Source organism: Vidua chalybeata, chromosome 15 (genome assembly GCF_026979565.1).
Source record: "Vidua chalybeata isolate OUT-0048 chromosome 15, bVidCha1 merged haplotype, whole genome shotgun sequence".
NCBI classification, from domain to species: Eukaryota; Metazoa; Chordata; class Aves; order Passeriformes; family Viduidae; genus Vidua; species Vidua chalybeata.
In genome coordinates, this window is record NC_071544.1 from 8,130,786 (window position 1) to 8,148,853 (window position 18,068).

General features: G+C 42.6%; 1 protein-coding gene across 13 annotated transcripts in view; it reads left to right on the forward strand.

Moving 5' to 3' along the window:
• RAPGEF6 (Rap guanine nucleotide exchange factor 6) overlaps positions 1-16,648 on the forward strand; it is a 122,401-nt gene extending 105,753 nt beyond the window's left edge. For 5 of the 13 annotated variants that reach the window (XM_053956304.1, XM_053956306.1, XM_053956305.1 and 2 more), the window contains 6 exons: positions 909-1,043; positions 2,397-2,510; positions 4,505-4,730; positions 6,504-7,015; positions 9,890-10,201; positions 11,939-16,648. In XM_053956304.1, the coding sequence (XP_053812279.1) occupies positions 909-1,043; positions 2,397-2,510; positions 4,505-4,730; positions 6,504-7,015; positions 9,890-10,201; positions 11,939-11,964 (1,325 nt within the window). In that variant the 3' untranslated portion in view covers positions 11,965-16,648. Of the gene's footprint in view, positions 1-908; positions 1,044-2,396; positions 2,511-4,504; positions 4,731-6,503; positions 7,016-9,889; positions 10,202-11,938 lie in introns of those variants that run through there. The other 8 variants (XM_053956308.1, XM_053956310.1, XM_053956309.1 and 5 more) reach the window with 4 other exon arrangements.
• The last annotated feature ends 1,420 nt before the right edge of the window (positions 16,649-18,068 follow it).

The window sequence follows — 18,068 nt, forward strand, 5'->3', positions numbered from 1 at the left end:
ATAGTTTATTTGTCTCTAAATTTGCTAGTTGCAAAGCAGTATATTCTTTATTAAAAACCTTTTGTCCTATTTACATAATTGTTGTATCATTTGAAAGCTGCAGTTGTGGGCTATTAAATTAAGTTAGCTGCAGTCAATAACTGATATGAAATTATTTTATATCAGACATCAACACAATTTAAACTAGCTTCAGAAAACAGTATATTACAGCATATTAAATACTGTTTCTAGTTAGTATTTATTTCAGTTCTCCTCTGAAAAGCCTGTGCAGTTTGATAAGTTCCCGAAACTTTGTTCTCAGAAGTTTTTCTTTGTTTGTGTGTGGTGGTCCATGCTGATCTAACAATTAGTGAGAAATTGAAATAACTCCTCAGCACTGAGTCCTCTGCAGGATGGTCTAATAGTGAGTAAGAAACACCAAACCATGTGTGGGACACTGGTTTTGCTAAACTGGCCAAACTGTGGATTGTGCCCATGAGCATTGATTTGAGAACTCCTGCTTGTGAAGATCTTGAACTGACCTGGTAGCTCTGACACACATGGTTTATAACAGTCCCAACAGGGCCATGGACAAGGATTTCCGCCAAGGTTTATACTGCACACAGATTTTTTTTTTTTTTTACATAGTTCTTTTCCAAAAATACAACAAATGTATCCATTGCAGTGGTTCCTGTTGGGATATGGATGTTTCAACACAGTTTAGATGAGCAGCCAGCAGTAGCAGTGGCCACAGCTGATCTGATCTAAATTTCAATGGAGACTGCCTCCACATGCAGAATTCTCTGAGCATCTGCTCCTCTCTGCTGAATATTCTGATTGTTCAACATGGTGCTTATTTGTAGTTTAAACAGAAATCAGTAATTCAAAAGAAGAATAATATGCAATAACTGATCCCATTGTTTTCATAGGTACAGGCTCTCCACAGAAGTCACTAAGCTTGTCTGAGGAAGTAAGTAGTAAGAAACAAACAGATGACACTATGTCCATGGCATCTTCTTTGCACTCCAGCCCACCCGCTTCTCCTCAGGGCTCCCCACGCAAAGGTACGTGTGTGGCAGCATCAGTCCCAGGAACTGGAGCCTAAACCAGGGTGGGCAGTGGCAGGAATATTTGTTGGTAATGATGTGTAAGAGAAATAGTAATTTAGAATATTCATGTCAAGAATAGAATCATGTCTTTCTACGAATATACATCGTTTTCCAATGTATTTGTATATTTTGGACCTTTAAGTCACTTAGTATTTAAAAAATGGGGGAACGGTTGTTTTCTTAAAATACTGTCTTAAGTGCTTTTGGCAGAATTTCCAATAGATCTGAAGTGCTGACACCTGCCATCATGCCAGTTCAGATTTAGGTGGCCACTTAAATGAATGGGATTCTCAAACCTGGGGATTTCTTGAAGATGATAGTATTGGACAGAAACTGCAGCTATTGAGATAACTTCTGGTCTTGTTCAAGGCAGTTGGAATACCAGGTGATTAGATAGAGCTGGAGATGGAATGGTGTCCTAGTTCTCCAGGACAAGTGGTTTAGGTTGCTGCAGAAGTAGTGGATCCATCTAAAGCCTCGAGTCGCTGTTCATATTTTTTGTTCTTGTGCACAGGGCTTTGTATACATCCCTGTCTCTCATGATGCCCTGAGAATCCCTTTATTTTTGATGTCTTCATCTTAAAAGACCTGCATCACTTCATCATTAGTCAACCTTGGATGGAAATTCATTTGAAATCTCTTAACACCACTCAGTAGCCAGCGCGGGTGGTTGGTGTTGGATGGCGTAAGGCCTCTCTCCCTCCCTTCTGTGCTGCTTTGACTCACTGACAGCCTGAAGCCACGGCCTTGGCTTGGCATGGCATGGCACAGTGACCTGCTGCATCTTCTCACCCCTCTCAGTGGGAGATCAGGCTGGTCCGTCCACTTCTGCCTTCACAAGATCCTGTTTCCTTTAGGAGAATGCCACTTACTTTACTTAAACACAGCATAAAAAGCTTAAATACTTGGGTTGCCAAATCTTGCTCCACTGAGCATCGCCTATAAATATGTTATTTTTGTTAACTTTTTCCTGGTTCTTTGAAAATAATGTTTTGTTTCTTAGGGATTGTTTCATTAATTCACCTTACTTTCAGCACTGATCTCATTTGATTGAGGTGATCTGTACTTTTTTGTATGTGTTGTGCTAACAGCTCATTGATCTAAAATTAGGTGCTTCACAGACAGCCGAGAAACATAATTTTAGGCATGAACACATTCCACTTAATCTTAGGTTTCATTTTCTTTTGAGCTATACCCAAGTGATATGCAAATAGGATTGAAGAAAAAAGGATTTTCAAATAGAATGTTATTTTTGTTGTTATTTATCTCATCATCTATCAACATCTGTCTGTGTCTACTTCATTGTAGTTGGCAACATCCAAAGGTCGGATAACTGCAGTCAGATGAATCTCTCTGGCTCTTCCTCATCATTGGCCAGTGAAACCAGCAACAAGAACAGTGGACAGCGCAGCTATGGAATAGGTGGGGCTTATTTACAGAAGCAAATTCAGAAGATTTGCCAAGCTGGAAAGAGTTCTGAGAAAAGTGCAAAGGTGGACAGAGAGGAAGAGAGTAGAAAGGCAGAAGCTGAGCTTGAACCTACAAAAATAAAGGGATTCCAGATTAGAAGACTTAGGGAAAGAAGCTTCTCCAGGGAAAGAACAGCTTTTGCTGCAAAAAGGGAAGCAGAGCCCACTGAAGCCTTAGAAAGCAGTGGAAACCAAAAGGACAAGGACATAGATACTCTGAGTACAGCAAGTATCTGTACCAACAGCAGTGTGTACATATCCTACTGCCTATGCACAAGGCCTAGAAGAAGGAGAAAGACTATATAATGTATTTTTAGAAGGAAGAATGATATCCATGATGCGTCCAACATCCTGAGTTTATCTGAGTTATTTCAGCATTATCCATTTATATGTTTAAGATGTTTAATGTGCTTCCCTTCCAGATATTTGTGTCAGTTCTTTGTAGCTAATCACCCTTACAGTGCAGTGAAGACAATAATGTGAAGTTTAGAGAATCAAGGAACAGGTACAGTGTCAGTTCAGTTACTTAGTGTGTCACAAATGCCAGTGAAACAGTAAGTTCTGCAACATTTGTTAATTAATCTGTCCATGAGATGGTGTCAGTGGGATGCTCACTGCCAGCATTGGTGTGTATTCCATTGGTCACACCTTCTTTGCTGGTCCTTTTCAGCCCAGCAAGTACTTACATTTAGTCTGTTCATACACATGTGCTGTTATTTTATGGCTCAGCTTTCAGATAGTGTTAATTTCTTTAATGAAGAGGAGCCCCTTTGTTCTCCAGATAGTTGGAACACTGTGAGGACATTTCTTACTGCAGTGTAGTTGTGTCAATTTAAAAGAGTCCCTAAAAAATGTAAAGAATATGAAATATTAGTTATTGCCAAATGAAAGGAGACTGAAATTTAATCTTAAAAAGGCTGCTCTTAAGTACATTTTAAGGTTCAGTTCTATGTCTTGATAATATTGATATTTACTGCTCATATTTGCTCTTGAAATCATACAAAATAATCAAAGTTAAGCTGTGAAATCCCAAATTATGAGCATTATGCTCAGTGGCTGTATGCCAGTGTCTCCACATGCCATACTGTATCATCTCTGTATTGTTTGTGCATTTAAGGGCATCCATCTTCTGTATTAGGTTGTGTGTATCACTGCCTTTTACACTGTCTTGTCATTTCACTTCTTCACCTAATCAATGTAAATATGTGGCAGTCCCACTAAAAGCCTCAAGTGCAGAAATTTAGGGGAAAAAAAAAAGCTTGTCTGAGGTGTTAGATATATAGGGTTGTATACCTTATTTGTGTCTGAAAGAAGCTATTTGAGGGTAAGCCAAGCAGAGGAAAAAAAAGAATCTGGTCTTCAGTTGCTCCCCTTCTGTGGGAGCAACACTGGAGTCTGATCCAGCTCCTGCCAAGGTTGTACTTCCTGCCTTTGCTTCCTTCTCTGTTAGTTTTGGAGCAGATAATAAAACTGAAATGGATCATATGGCTAATCCCTGAGTGCTCATAGCTGTCTTTCACCTTAGTCAGCATCTCCTCCTCCACTGCCAGAAACTTTTTTTGAGTCTTGCATGGCAGTATGGCAGAGGGATAGTGGGAAGTGTGCTGCATTTTTACTGAAGGAGTCAGCACTTGCAGAATTGGAAAGATCTGATCTGCCTGCTCAGTAGTGATGCAGTAGTCTGCTGATTCTTCTTGTGTAGGTTAAAGCTGCTGCTCTGGAGAGTAGTGGAGTTGCAGGTGGGTTATTGGTGGACTTGCATTAGTAAATCAGTGCTAGATGTTGATAGATGTTAAAAGCTTTAGTACCCTAAAATCCTCAGTGGACTGATTGTATGCAAACAGGATTTGGTTGGTTTTCTCCTAAGTATTCTCTCTGTAATGTGTGAGTCAATACTTGGTTGTCGTATGTTGATCGAGACATTCTCCTCTCCTCTCCTGTACTTAGGCTATGCCCTCATACCTTCCACTAAATCCGACAACTTCTCAGACTCCAGTCACAGTGAGATTTCATCCCGCTCCAGCATCGTGAGCAACTGCTCTGTGGACTCCATGTCAGCAGCACTGCAGGACGAGAGGAGTTTGTCCCAGTCCCTCATCGTGGTGGATTCAGGCGGGGCAGAGAGAAAGGAGCATCCTCAGGCACTGACAGATTACGGCCAGCCCTGCCTGGGGTAAGGTGCAGCTGCTTCTGCTGGGGCTTGGTGTTCTGCTGTCAGAAGGGGTGAGGAAGCTTTGGCCAGGACACAGTTGTGCATTCCACTGTGGTTATTAAGCTTCTGCTGGAAGCTGGAGCACTGGCTGCTGTGTGGGAGCCTGTTTTCATAAGAAGCTTACAGTATTACTTGGGGAGACAACAGCTTGTTCCCATTGGTGAGGTTTAGCTGGATATTTCTTGCAGGAGACTGGAAGCTTGTTAAAAGCCAGGATGATGCTTAGCAAATTAATGCCATGGTGAGAGACAGCAAAAGAACAGCAGGATATGATCAATTCTCTCCGAGTCAACAGTGCCAGTCACTTAACGTGCTCTAATGTGATTTGTAAGGATTTTTCTAATTATCATTTGTTGCTTAGGCAGACTGGCAGCTTTCTGCCACTGACTTCTGGCAGTTTTCACACAAGAGGTCTTGTTACTTCAGTGCAATGAGAATTTGTGCTGAAATGATGCTTTGAACTGGAAGTTTTTGGATTTTTCTTGCTAGACGTAGCACCTTGATCCATAGGATGTAACATCTCCTAATATATTTTGAGATAGCATTGTTTGTCCTCAGCTGTCATGGATTCAGCTAAATGAGAGATGCTCCTTACATTTCTAATTTTTCCAGCCCATGGAATCGTAGAATGCTTTGGGTTGCAGTGGACCTTAAAGATCATCTTGATCCAACCCCCCCTTCTCTGGGCAGGGATCAATCAGGGTGCTTCCAACCCCATCCAACCTGGCCTTGAACACTTCCAGGGATGAAAAGAAATTAGTAATTTCAGTTTATTTCATAGGATTAAAATGGGAATTTAAAGATGTGCTTCATCAAAGAAAATAATTCCCTTTCTAGAAGGCATAATATACACTGAGTTCATGTTTTGTGGTTGTTCCTTTATTCCTTAGTTTCGATAAGTTGCGAGGGAAGAAAGTGGAGTTTATCTTAGGACTTAGCAAAATAGAAAAGGAAGGAATTAAAACCCCTTGCTCGCACATACTTAAAAAGCGTTCCTTGATTTCACAACATGTCAGTAAACTGCTGAGGGAGGGTGTTGAATTTTAATGTTGTGCTGCCCATGCATTTGTTAACACAACCAGAAATAGTTGGGAGACTTGAATAATGTCTAGCAATCCTATCTTCATGTATTCTAAATTCATACAATCCTGGCTTCATTTTTCCCCCCTTAGTTGTGCAATTAGAGCTTTCAGCAGACATTTCTTTAAAAAAGAAATTTTGGACTTGACTTTTCAGAATCTGTCCCTCTATATTGTTCCCACAAATGTTACTTATGCCCAGTATTTCCAGATGTTCTTGAAATTCAGCTGCTTCCACTCTGTCTGAACAACTTGATGTTGCTGCCAGTGAAGGGGTTGGATTTTATTCTATATATTTATTTTTGTTTTAGCTTACACATGTAAAGAAAAAGTTGGTACCAGACTAAATGTAAGAGGTAACTTACTCCTCTGCTTTCTGTAAGGCACTGTTCCTGAGATTGGTAAAGAGCTTCTGTGGGCCAGACTTAGGGATCTGGGGTGCAACCTGGAAATGCATGTTGCAAACTTGGGAATAACTTCCTTGCTTCTGGGTGCAATGATGATTTGGGAGTAACAGTGTCTTTTGTCAGTGCTCCCTTGTGCCTTGAGCTTGCTGCTCACCCGATACAAACCTAGAGCTGGCTCTGAGTAGGTTACTCTTATTGTAAAAGCTTACAAGTGTTTTTTTCCCAATTTCTGTTGTTTTCCAATGTAGCTGGTCCATCAGTAGGCCTGCTCTGATCAGAGGGATGGCATTCACATCTTCCATGAGCAGCGAGGAGATCTCCCATGAGCACATCACGGTAGAGGCAGCAGACAGCGGCCGGGGAAGCTGGACTTCATGCTCAAGTAGTTCTCATGACAATTTCCAGAATATCCCAAACCAGAAGAGCTGGGATCTCCTCAGTTCTTACCGTCACACCCAGCTGGATGGACCTATAGCTGAAGTGGATCCCACAAACTGTTACTCTGAGGAGGGTTATTTGTATTCCGAAGCCTTCTCCAAAGCCAACAGGCAGTCGAAAGCCAGCATGGAGCTCGATCAGTCTCGGCAGAGCTGGGCATCCTCCAGCTCCCTGTCAGACACTTACGAGACAAACTATGGGACAATTAAGCGGAAGGGGCTGGAGAACTCCACGGCAGAGCAGACAGAGGCTTTGGACTCTAAACCAGGCGCTGATACAACTTACAAAACTGTTACTTCAAGTACAGAAAAAGGCCTGATAGGTAAGCCAAGCCAACAGCTCATGGAAGCTGCTACATCTGTTTTTCATTTCGTACTAAGTTGTTAAAAAATGACATCAACAGGTCTGGGGCTGCCTGGCATGTTGAATTCAGCTTCACACGTGGTTGTAATCAGAGCATTACATAGTGTGTTTTCAAGCCACCTTCTTTTGCATTAGGAATATCAAGATAATAAATAAGTGCTCTTCCCCATCACTTCATGGGTCTGCAGGAAAGCTCTCTTCAGGAGAATGTCAGGCAGTTCTTTTCTGTAGTATGCTATTTTGCTTTTTGAATGATTTTGGAGGTATACTCACGACTGTAGATGTTTTTCTGACAGGGGTCAATCATCCCATACTCCTTATAATACAGACTTCCCAGGAAAGAGCATGACTGCAGAGTAGTGTGGAGCTCATCTGCCTCTCTTGGAGATGGGGCACCTTTCATCCACAGGGCTTTGGGCTCCAAAAGCTTAAGGGCATGTCTTTGCTATTTTAAGATGCCATTTATTTGATTATACGGCTGCAGTTTGGCTACTTATGAAAGGAGAAAAAATTTAAAATATTCTTTGAAATATGCATAGTTCTATCAAGCAAGATGTTCTTCCCCCGTCCTAGTGAGTTCAGTAGCCAGAATTAAAGGAACTGGGTTAGTAGCAAGATAAAACATGGAATGCAAAGCTTTCTAAGACTGGGAGGCAAGGGTGCAGCTGAAATGCAGTTTAATTACTGAGTGGATTGCTGGAGGGGTTTGTTATCAAAGGTAATTGCCTGAATAAACATTGCAGGTAGGGTGGAGGTCTTGGATTGTGTTCCTCCTTCTTGGCTTTGGAAAAGAAGTCGTGGTGGAGCCTTGCAGAAAATCTGCTCCCAGCTCATTGCTGTGCCTGTGCTCTGCCCTTGCAGCCTTTCAGAGCTGTTTGTGAGTGTCTGGGCTGTACGAGGAGATGGCAGGCTCACTGTTCAGTGCATGCTGTCTTTGCTGACAGCACTTGCCCTTCCTTTAATTCTCTTTCCATTCTGCACCATGTAGCTGTGAGGAGCACTCACAGAGTGCTGGACATGATTGTCTGCTCAAGGAAAGATCTGATAAGGGTGGATGTAATTACAGGTTTGCAAATGCAAATCCATTAGCTGTTTGCCATCACACAGTGTGCTGAAGATATTTTCACTTTATTTTACCGATTGTAAAATACTGTGAATTGGAACTTACCAAAGGGACACATTATTCTTGCATTACTACAGTAGACTAAAGGTGAGCTCTAGGGAGCCTGAAGCTTTCTCCTTTGAAGGAGAACATATCCACCCTTGTCATTCCTCCTGCAAATCCAACCAAGACTGAAGGTGAAGTGAGGACCCAGCCCTTCCCCATCCCTCCAGGGAAGAGCAGATCCTCTTCACTTCCCCTGCTTTTTCACAGAGGCCTCATTTAGTGCTAGTTAAATGAAAATAAATCCTGTAATTAAATAGTATAAATCTCTGCCTGTACCCACGTGTATCTGCTAAACACCAGACTGGCTGAATTTGATTTTGGTTGTTTTACTGTCAACCCAAGCATGAGCTGAGGCCATGAAGTATGAACCAGCTTGTGTTCCTGATACCAAAACCTGGAATCTCACAAGTCTACAACACAATAAGAAACACTCCTTTATTTTTCATCCTTTCACATTCTTCTAAGATAAGAAACGATTACATTTGCTGAAATAAATGAAACTAATGAACATGCACTGTTTAAAATGGATCCACAGGAAGAATGCAAATACTTAGTTAAGTAACTAAGAGATTAAAAAAATTACCCTGGCTTTGAAATTCTCCTGTTGCAACTTGTCCATGGAAAAAAGCCCAATTTAACATGCACATAAGCCCCAGACCTGGGGTGGGAGGAGGGGAGGCAACCTAAAAGAGTTATATTTTGGGTTGAGAGCCTCTGTGACTTGAACTACTGCTGAACAGGGCAGGAAGGGAGAAGGTGAATTACGAGGCACAGACATTGCAAATAAATGACATTGACTATAGCCTTTTCATGACTGCACAAGGTGTAATGCAGCCCTTCCAAAGGCTGTTCCAATAACTGGTCCTGATTTTTTCTCACTTGTAAACAGAGAACATAGTTTACGATAAGGGTATAAAAGAAAACAAAACAAAAACCAAGGGAAAAAGTAAGAAATCAAAAGTACGGGTGTGATAAGCCATTATTCATTCTGTGAAAATGTAAAATAATTAATGCAGGCTCAATACACAGTCTGCCTTATAGGATCAACTTTAAGTGATACTATTTTTTTTTCTTTCTATGGCATAGCTGGATGGTTTAATGTCTTTATGCACATCAGTTTTATTATAATGAATTTGTGTTAAGTGACTGACCTCTTTTGGGTGATGAAATGGGTGTTGGAAGTCAACCAGCAGTTCTTGTGAAACACCAGCATGCTGCATGAAGTAACTCTGGGCTGGTTGCCTTAATTCCGTCTGTTTCAGTCTCCCAGCCTGTAACAGTGGCAGCAGACTTGGCTGTGCTGCCTCTCCATCCTGCTGGAGAGCTCCAGAGCATCCCCTGGTGCAGCAGGGCCACAGGAGCAGGGACTGGAATAAAAGGTGTTAATTGCAGTCTGAATGCAGACAAGCTTATTGTCCTCTTTCCACTCAATTGACATCTCACCTAAGGAGTTCGTGGGTTCTCTTGTTACTCTGATTTCCTAAAATAAATAGAAAATAGAAATGAAGGCATAAATACCTGCTGCTGTCGTTATAACCAGTGTTTCTGCATTTGCATTTTGTTATCAGTTTCTGTTTTGCCATTGTAACATTTCATGATTTTTTAACGTTTTGTTTCCTTTCTTTTTCTTCTTTAACATTTCCATTGCTTATTTCTTGTGCCCAGTGTACTGTGTCACCTCACCTAAGAAGGACGATAGGTATAGGGAGCCACCGCCCACCCCTCCGGGATATATGGGGATTTCTTTAGCGGACATTAAAGAAGGATCGCCCCACCACCCACACCTCAAACCTCCAGACTATAGTGTGGCAGTGCAGAGGTCAAAGATGCTGCACAGTGACCTCTCTAGACTTCCAGCAGCTGCTCTCGGTAGTGACCCGGTGGCCTGTGTCTCCTCGAGGATGCCTCAGTGGCACGGCCGGCAGCCGTCCAGCCCCAGAGTAGCAGAGTTGCCTGACGCAGATAGTGAAGAGGATGGTAGGTGAACACCTGGCTCGGGAGCGGGGCTGTGCAGGGTGCACTTCACAGCAGTGTTCTGGGCTTTCTCTTGGCTCATCCTTGGAGATTAAAAGCGGATTAATCTCTGAATACGCAGTTGTGTTTGAATGTATGCACATGCGTGGCTCTGCGTGTCATGCATAGCTGTGTGCATGTACATACACGTTTAAAGCAAAGAAGAATGCCTTCCCCTTAGAAAAAGCATGTTGGCACCAAACAAACTCAAAGAATATGCAAATAAATAAATATACAAAAATGTGCGTATAAGATCTCCTAAAGTACAGCTGACACACTTAAGAGCATGTAGATATTGTTTTTTGGTTTTGTTTTTTTTTCTTTAAAATCGGTCCCCTCCTAAACAGTGATGGGACACTGACAGGCTACATGTGGAAAAACTCTAGCCTCCCTGGGCTGATTAAATGGTGTCCCAGTGGTTTGGCTGGCATCAGGGTCATGGTATAAAATCAGTGATTTGGATTTGGTGGAGTGAAATTATTTCATTTGTATTCAGGTGTGCTGGCATTGAGCTGCTTTATGCCTCAGGAGATATTTTTGGAGATTGAGTATCAAAATATTGAACAAAATAATAGTGAACTTCTGTTCTTCTGGAGAGTGCATTTGATGAAACCTGTGTTCTCTGCCTAACTTGGCCTGACAGTGTCTCTTCCAGTTCATTTTTCATGATCTTGTTTGAAGCAACAGCCAGTGCTGCCAAGCATGGCATTTGTAGGGTGACCAAAATGTGAGAGGATTTTCCAATAAAGACTGCTCTTATATTGTGTCAAAGCAACTTCAGATCAGGGAAATTTCTACTTAATTGTTTATCTGCTGATTGACTTTTAATTTCTGTGCACCGATGAGATCTTTTGTACCTTTTGCTGGTGAACTCTTTTTTTATTAGAATGTTGTGATCATTTCCTTCCATTTCAGTCTGATTTAAAATAAACCTGTATTTAGATTAAAACAATTTCTGATACAAAAATATTATATCTTGGCCCTTCAAAATGTGTAAGCAGTAGTTAACATATGTATTAGTACTGCAGTTCAAATTTGCAGTAAACATAAAATTGCCTGGCATTAATTCTGTTGTGTTTTTGATGTAAAAATAAGGAAGTCATTGCTTCAAACATTTTTAATCAAAGTTTTTCTAAGCTAAATTTAACTGTACATTTTTAGAGGCACCTATTTTACTATTTTTGAAGTGCTTGGATAATTTTATTTGGGATAAAATGCTCACTGCATGGAAATTTGCTGGCTTTTTTCCCAAATCCATAGCTTTTGGCATACTGGGAGCTGCATGCTGATAATTTTTGGAGGCTCTAGGATTTTCTATTTTTCAATATGTCTTTATCGTATGACCATCATACCTCAGACTGCAGAAGTTGTGGGTGCCCCATCCCTGGAAGTGCACAAGTCCAGGCTGGGTGGGGCTTGGATCAACCTGGATGGTGTCCCTGCCTATGGCATGGAGTTGGAATGAGATGCTCTATAAGGTCTCTTCCAACCCAAACCATTCTGTGACTGCCTGAGGATCTGATAAATGGTGATATGGAGTGTGTAGTGATCAATGATAAAGACAGTGAAAACATGCTGCTGAAGGGCTGAAGCTGTCATAGACTCACTGTTATCACCTCACTGGGTGCTGGTCTCTGTGCCCTGTGTGCCTGAGGTGGGGACTGGTGGAATAACTGCCTATTTCTTTATCTTGTTTTGCAGAAGATGAACAAGTATCAGCAGTTTAACCCTTGGGCTATTTATATGAACCACTCACAACACAAAGGATGTGGGAGAAGGTCTCATGGTTCTGTTAGGACTGCTGACAACTTGCTGCTACTGACCTCAGACCTTGCCTCTGTCCCAGACGAGATGGAACGGGTTGGATCACCTCTTCACACCTTCCTTCACTCTGCCACCACCACCTAAGAAGATATTTCTACACATGAAATAGAAAATCCCATTCAAGGAATGTGCTGACTGCCTGGGTACCAACATGGGTACCCAGAGATGGACCGAGCTTCATGCATTGGGGAGGACCAGTTGTCAGCACCACTTGAAACTTGGGAGCATTTTTGTGTATGATACCATATAATCCTTTGGTAGTTTCCATTGTCGTCATTTTCTACATGACCGTTAGAAGTCTGAGAGTGTTATTTTATGAACTTCAAAAAAAATTATATCAAAATGTCAGCAAAAGCAAAGGATGTTGCTGAAATATCTGAAAATAATTTATTAATTTAATATTTTTAAATGGGAGTTTCCTTTATGTGCATTGGGAGTGCTCTGGTTGGCTAATAGAAATGTTTAGTCAATGTGACAGTAAATTAGCTACACATCAACTGTTGTGCTCTCGAAATAAACACAGAAAAGTAGAAACGGGTGCAGAAATTTATAGATTTTAGAGTGGGTTTAGATTTAATATGAATAGAGCCCAATGCCCTGCAGAGCAGTGTCTGTCAAGGCAGCACTCCTGCTGCTCCCCTCCCACATGGACACAGCAGAAACCTGTCCAAGGATTTCAGAAATTGTTTTAGCTGCCAGCCAACTAAGGCAACAGTTGGTGCTCTCCTCCCCTGTTAAGGAATGTTTGCAATGTGGAAGCCGTAGCTTAAGGGGGGAGCATCTGGGGAGATCTGAAGCTTTCCCAAAAGAGTTTTAACCAGGTTTTGCCTTGCAGAGTTCAACATGCAAAGCATGTTCTAAAACTCAAAACTCAGCTGTGTGTTGTGGTTTTTAAGATCATCTCATGTCCTGGCCTTTTCCCAGAGTTGCACAGGGTTTAAGTGCAAAGGTTATCTTTGAAAAAAAAAAATTAAAGAATTAGGTATCACCTACATTTCACAATAAAATTTGTGAAACTGAATAATAAATGACACAGTGCTTATAGAAGAGCATAATGCATTTTATGATGGGTTTAAAAACCCTGTTGTGTTTATCTGGAAAATACAGATAATCTCAAATTATTTTTTTTAAATCCTAATTAAAAATCCTGGTGTTGTTGATGTCAATGAGAGTTTTGACTTACAGCCAGCCAGTATTAACCCATGATCCTCTAGTTTGACTATGGTCAAAATAATTGCTTCTTTGATTTTACTTTTAGCCAGCCAGAGTGCAGAGGGGTAGAACTGGAAATGCCTGCAGGTTCTTTTCTTCCCTTCCTTCTTCCCTTCCTTCTTCCCTTCCTTCTTCCCTTCCTTCTTCCCTTCCTTCTTTCCATACATGACACCCCATTCTAGTGTTAAAATCAGACATGAATGTGTGAATATGTATTTAAACATTTAATTGTAAATCTTTGTTGTGATGTTTACAGCCTAAGCTAGAAAGATGATGTTTGTCATTTTTACAGTGCCTCAAAACTGATTTCTATATCCATAGTTGTGGAGAGCTTTAAGGTTTTTTTTTTTTTTTTTTTTTTTTACCTATATGTGTGCAGGGGTGCAAGGTGAATGCAACATTTTTGGAAAATGCCACAAGTACCAAAAACAACCCAAAGCCTTTGATGTGTTTTCTCCATAGTAGCTAGGGGCTGATGCAGCCAGGTGGATGAGAATGACCCAGCCTGTGTCTGCCTTCAGAGCAGTTCCAGGTTCAGCATTGCCTGGAATGTACCTGTCACCAATGGAATTGGGAAGGTGTAAATGAACAGTGATGCCGAGGAAGAGGATGCCTAATTTATAACTCACTGGTTGGCTGTATGAATTTTTGGCACAAGTATCAGAGAAGCAAATAGTTGAAAAAATAAATTAAAATCCACTTGAGGTATGGCATAATACATGCATTTTGCTTTCTCAAGGCCTTAATGCTTATAGTGAACCTGCACAGGCCTTAATGACTAAAGATTATTGTGTCAAAGCAATGCAGGGCAGAGTGAGTGTTTTCAGCACATGCAGTATTGGTAATAGAACTCTTGAACTGATATTCCTGTGGGATGTAAATCCAGGTCCTGCCATCCCATTGTCAGCTGTAGTTGCTTGCCAACTTCTGCGTGGAAACCAGAAGGTTGTTAACTTCTGCTTTGAAACCAGAGGTTTTTGATTTCTGGAAACCAGAAATCCTCTGCGTTGTGCCAGGTGAATGAAATCATATGGTTCCTTGGCCCTGGGGGGGAGCTGCAGCTTATTCCAGCCGGTTGAACAAAAGTATAGGGGATGGGGGTTACTAAAGTGACTTCCTTTTACCCCAAAACCCAATAGTGCTGCCTTTGAGGATGCAGGGAAGCCCCTGTGGGGAGCAGGGTCGGGGTCTCCTGGCAGTCAGCAAGAGCAGCTGAATTAATCACCCATCCAAACATGGTGTTTGGTAGTGTTTGCACATCAACAGCATCCGTCTGTTCCACAGGGCTTGGCAGACACTGAAAAGTTCTGGAATGAGTGAAAGTCTCACTAATAATGTTTTCCTAATAGCCAACACAGCTGGTGTACATCAATCATGCATAAATGATGGACAGATGAGCTACTCCTGCTACTCCTGCCTCGCACAGTGTGGCTTCTCTGCTGCTCCTTGCTGGGGGTTTTGTTTGTTTGTTTGTTTTTAACTCAACCGATCACATTGATTGGGGCCAATAGCCAAACGTAGAGTGTCTGGTGTGGGTTTGAAGAGACATTATCCCTTTTTTTGGTAATTCAGACAGAAGCAATATGGTGGTTAGTAGCTGTTGTACACTGCTTTGTTGAAATGATGTCTTCTGGACCACAGATCCCTGACTCAGTACCTCTGTTAGGTTCTTCTAACTTGGGCTCTGATGCTGATGAACAGTTAAGGTGCCTCATGTCATGTTCTTCCACTGCCATACCTGGGTGTGCTCACTTCCTGCTCGTTGTTTTCTTCTTACTTGTTGGTGAAAGATGCATTTCAGATTTCTGTGATTTAAGCACACAGTATTTTGTTACAAATCTTCCAAATAATTCCTGAGAAAGCAGTGTAGGTTGGTAAAATTGAATTGGCCTCTCCAGTTGCAGAAAGGGAAAAATGAGATCACCGAGCCTCTGAGCATCAGGTTCATCTCCCAAGTACACAAAAGAATGGAAAGATAATGGCTGTGAATGTTTGCAGTTCACATTTTTGCAATGTGGACAAATTTTGAGTGTTTGCCAACAATGGGCAGTGTGGGACTTTCCTGGCTCCTTCCTTTTGCCTTTGCTGAGATAATTTTGTAGGTGTGGCCTCACATTCAGTCCTGTGTGTGATTTTTGGGCACCATGATATGAAAAATACATGAAAGCATCCAGAGGAGGCCACGAGGATAGGAAAGGGTCCGGAGGGAGGAAGCATTATGAGGAGTGGCTGAGGGCACTTGGTCTGTTTGGCCTGGAGAAAAGGAGACTGAGGGGAGAGAGACCTCATTGCAATCTACAGCATCCTCCTGAGGGGCGGCACTGATCTCTCCACTCTCATGACCAGTGACAGGTCACGAGGGAATGGCCTGAAGCTGTGTCAGGGGAGGTTTAGGTTGAGTATTAAGAAAAGGTATTTCACCCAGAGGATGGTTGGACACTGGAACAGCTCCCCAGGGCAGTGGTCACAGCACCAGCCTGGCAGAGCTCAAGAAGTGTTTGGCCAAGGCTCTCAGCCACAGGGTGGGATTGTTTGGGATGGTGCTGTGCAGGGCCAGGAGCTGGACTTGATGATCCTGATGAGTCCCTCCCAGCTCAGCATATCCTGTGATGCCAGGTGAGTGGTGCTTCACTGGAAGGTGGTCAGAGCCCGTTGCTGGGTGGGGTGTGCTGGGGGCTGTCTGCACCTGCCAGAGGCAGAGGGTGTCCCCAGGGGCTGGACGTACAGTGATGCCACTTGCAGAGGGGCCTGTGAACACCCTGTCAGGGCTGTTCCAAAACCTTTCAGCATGTCCTGAGTAATTTTACTGCAGGCAACAGTGGAAATACAACCCTGTCATTTAAGTTTTTATAAAACATCAGAGTATTTGAAGGATAAACTTACCACTGCCTTTACAAAAAGAAAAAAAAGGGATACTCTCTCTTTAGAAAAGCTTTACACATTATATTTTAGAACGCTTGTATAGAGGGTAATCTATCTTGAATTCCCAACCCAGCTTTTGCTTCTGTTGTGCTTTTTATTGTTTTATCTTTATTTCTGATATACCTGGAATGCAGTTTAGCTTGGTATTAATTAAATTCTAAATATGTGAGCATATTGGCAAAACTGCACAGATGTAATGATATTCCAATAGCAATTGTACTGCACAAGTCAGTGATTGTAAAGTATTCTGTAACAAGCAATGTTTGTCTCCTATTTTTTGATACCTCTTACACTTATGTCTTTTAGAAAGACAGTGCCTCTGTATGCTTTTTGTATTTTTACTGAGTGATTGTAAATATTTGTTATATTTTTGGTTAAGAGAATGTTTAAAAGTACTGTTTATTATCCAATCTATTAATATGTTGGAATCAATAAACAATCAACATGTATTAATTGTTTTCAGCAACTGTTTTCTGGCAGCCAGTGGAGGATGGAGCTGAGGTGGTACAGAGCTGGGAAGAGCCTGGTGGGGATGATGATGACCCTGGGATCAAAGAGGAGCCACCACTGAGTGATTTTGTTGTGTCTTCACAGTGAGGACAGTGAGGACAATAGAGACGTGATGTTCAGAGGGCTGGAGCAGCTTTTCTGTAAAAACGGGTTCAGACAGGTGGAGTTACTCAGACTGAAGAAGAGAAGGATCTGTGGAGACTTTAGAGCCCCTTTCAGTGTCTAAAAGGGCTCCAAGAGAGCTGGAGAGGGATTCTGGACAAGGGGAAATGGCTTTAATCTGAAGGAGGGCAGGATTGGTTTCGATTTTAGGAAGTAATTCTTGCCTGTTGAGTGTGGGGAGGCCCTGTCACAGGCTGCCCAGAAAAACTGTGGCTGCTTCATCCCTGGAAGTGCTCAAGGCCGGGTGGGACAGGGCTTGGAGCAACCTGGGACAGTGGAAGGTGCCCCTGCCTATAGCAGCAGTGTGTGTGGGGGGGGTGGACTAGATGACCTTGAAAGGTCTCTTCCTACCCAAACCATTCTATAATTCTATGACCTTTTCCCTTTCCCCAGGTCCTGTGGCTGCTGCCTCTGCATCAGCTCGCAGAGACCAGAGAGAGCCTGAGGCCCTCGGGAGGCGTGTGGTGCCTCCAGACCCACACCCTGTGCAACACATACAGGTGGAGGTGTGTGCTGGCACTGAGGCTGGAACCACTCAGTTGAAAATACTAAAAGAATTCTTTTCCCCACTCTTATTTTTGCAGAGGGCCTTTGGCCCCCAGGTACCCCAGTGTGGTGCTGAGGGTGGGATGGGCAAGGGGAGCAGGAGCTGTGCTGGGCCCCCCTGCCCTGGCTGGCAGGGCCACAAGGCCACTTCTGACTGCATTTTCCCTCCGTTCGTGTACTGATAATACAAAAGCTAAGCTATGAGGGAACTTTATGGGAAAGGACATTTTTTTCAGGGAGAGGATATTTGTGTAATGGGTTCTTTGCAGAGTCTGCAGCTTCTTGTCCTTTGCTCCCCCAGTGCACATGGCTTTTTCCTCCCTTCCTCCCTGTGCAGCCCCTTTCCTTGTGCTGTATGTGGGGATGTGGCTGAATTTCTGCTGCTCAGGTAAGAGTTGAGTTTTATCTTCACTGTTTTACTCACTCCAGTGGGACTTTTCAGTTTTAGAATCGCAGGATCATGGAATCCCAGAATCGTTTGGGTGGGAAGGGTCCTTAACCCTCCCCCGGTTCCAACCCTCTTGCCATGTGCAAGGATGCCTTCCATCAGCCAGGTTGATCACAGCCCATCCACCCCCCCACCTTGTTCTCAGAACCTTCTTTAAAACCAGCCTGGTTTTGTTCCCGGGAATCTTTGAATTACAGCGGTTTTTGG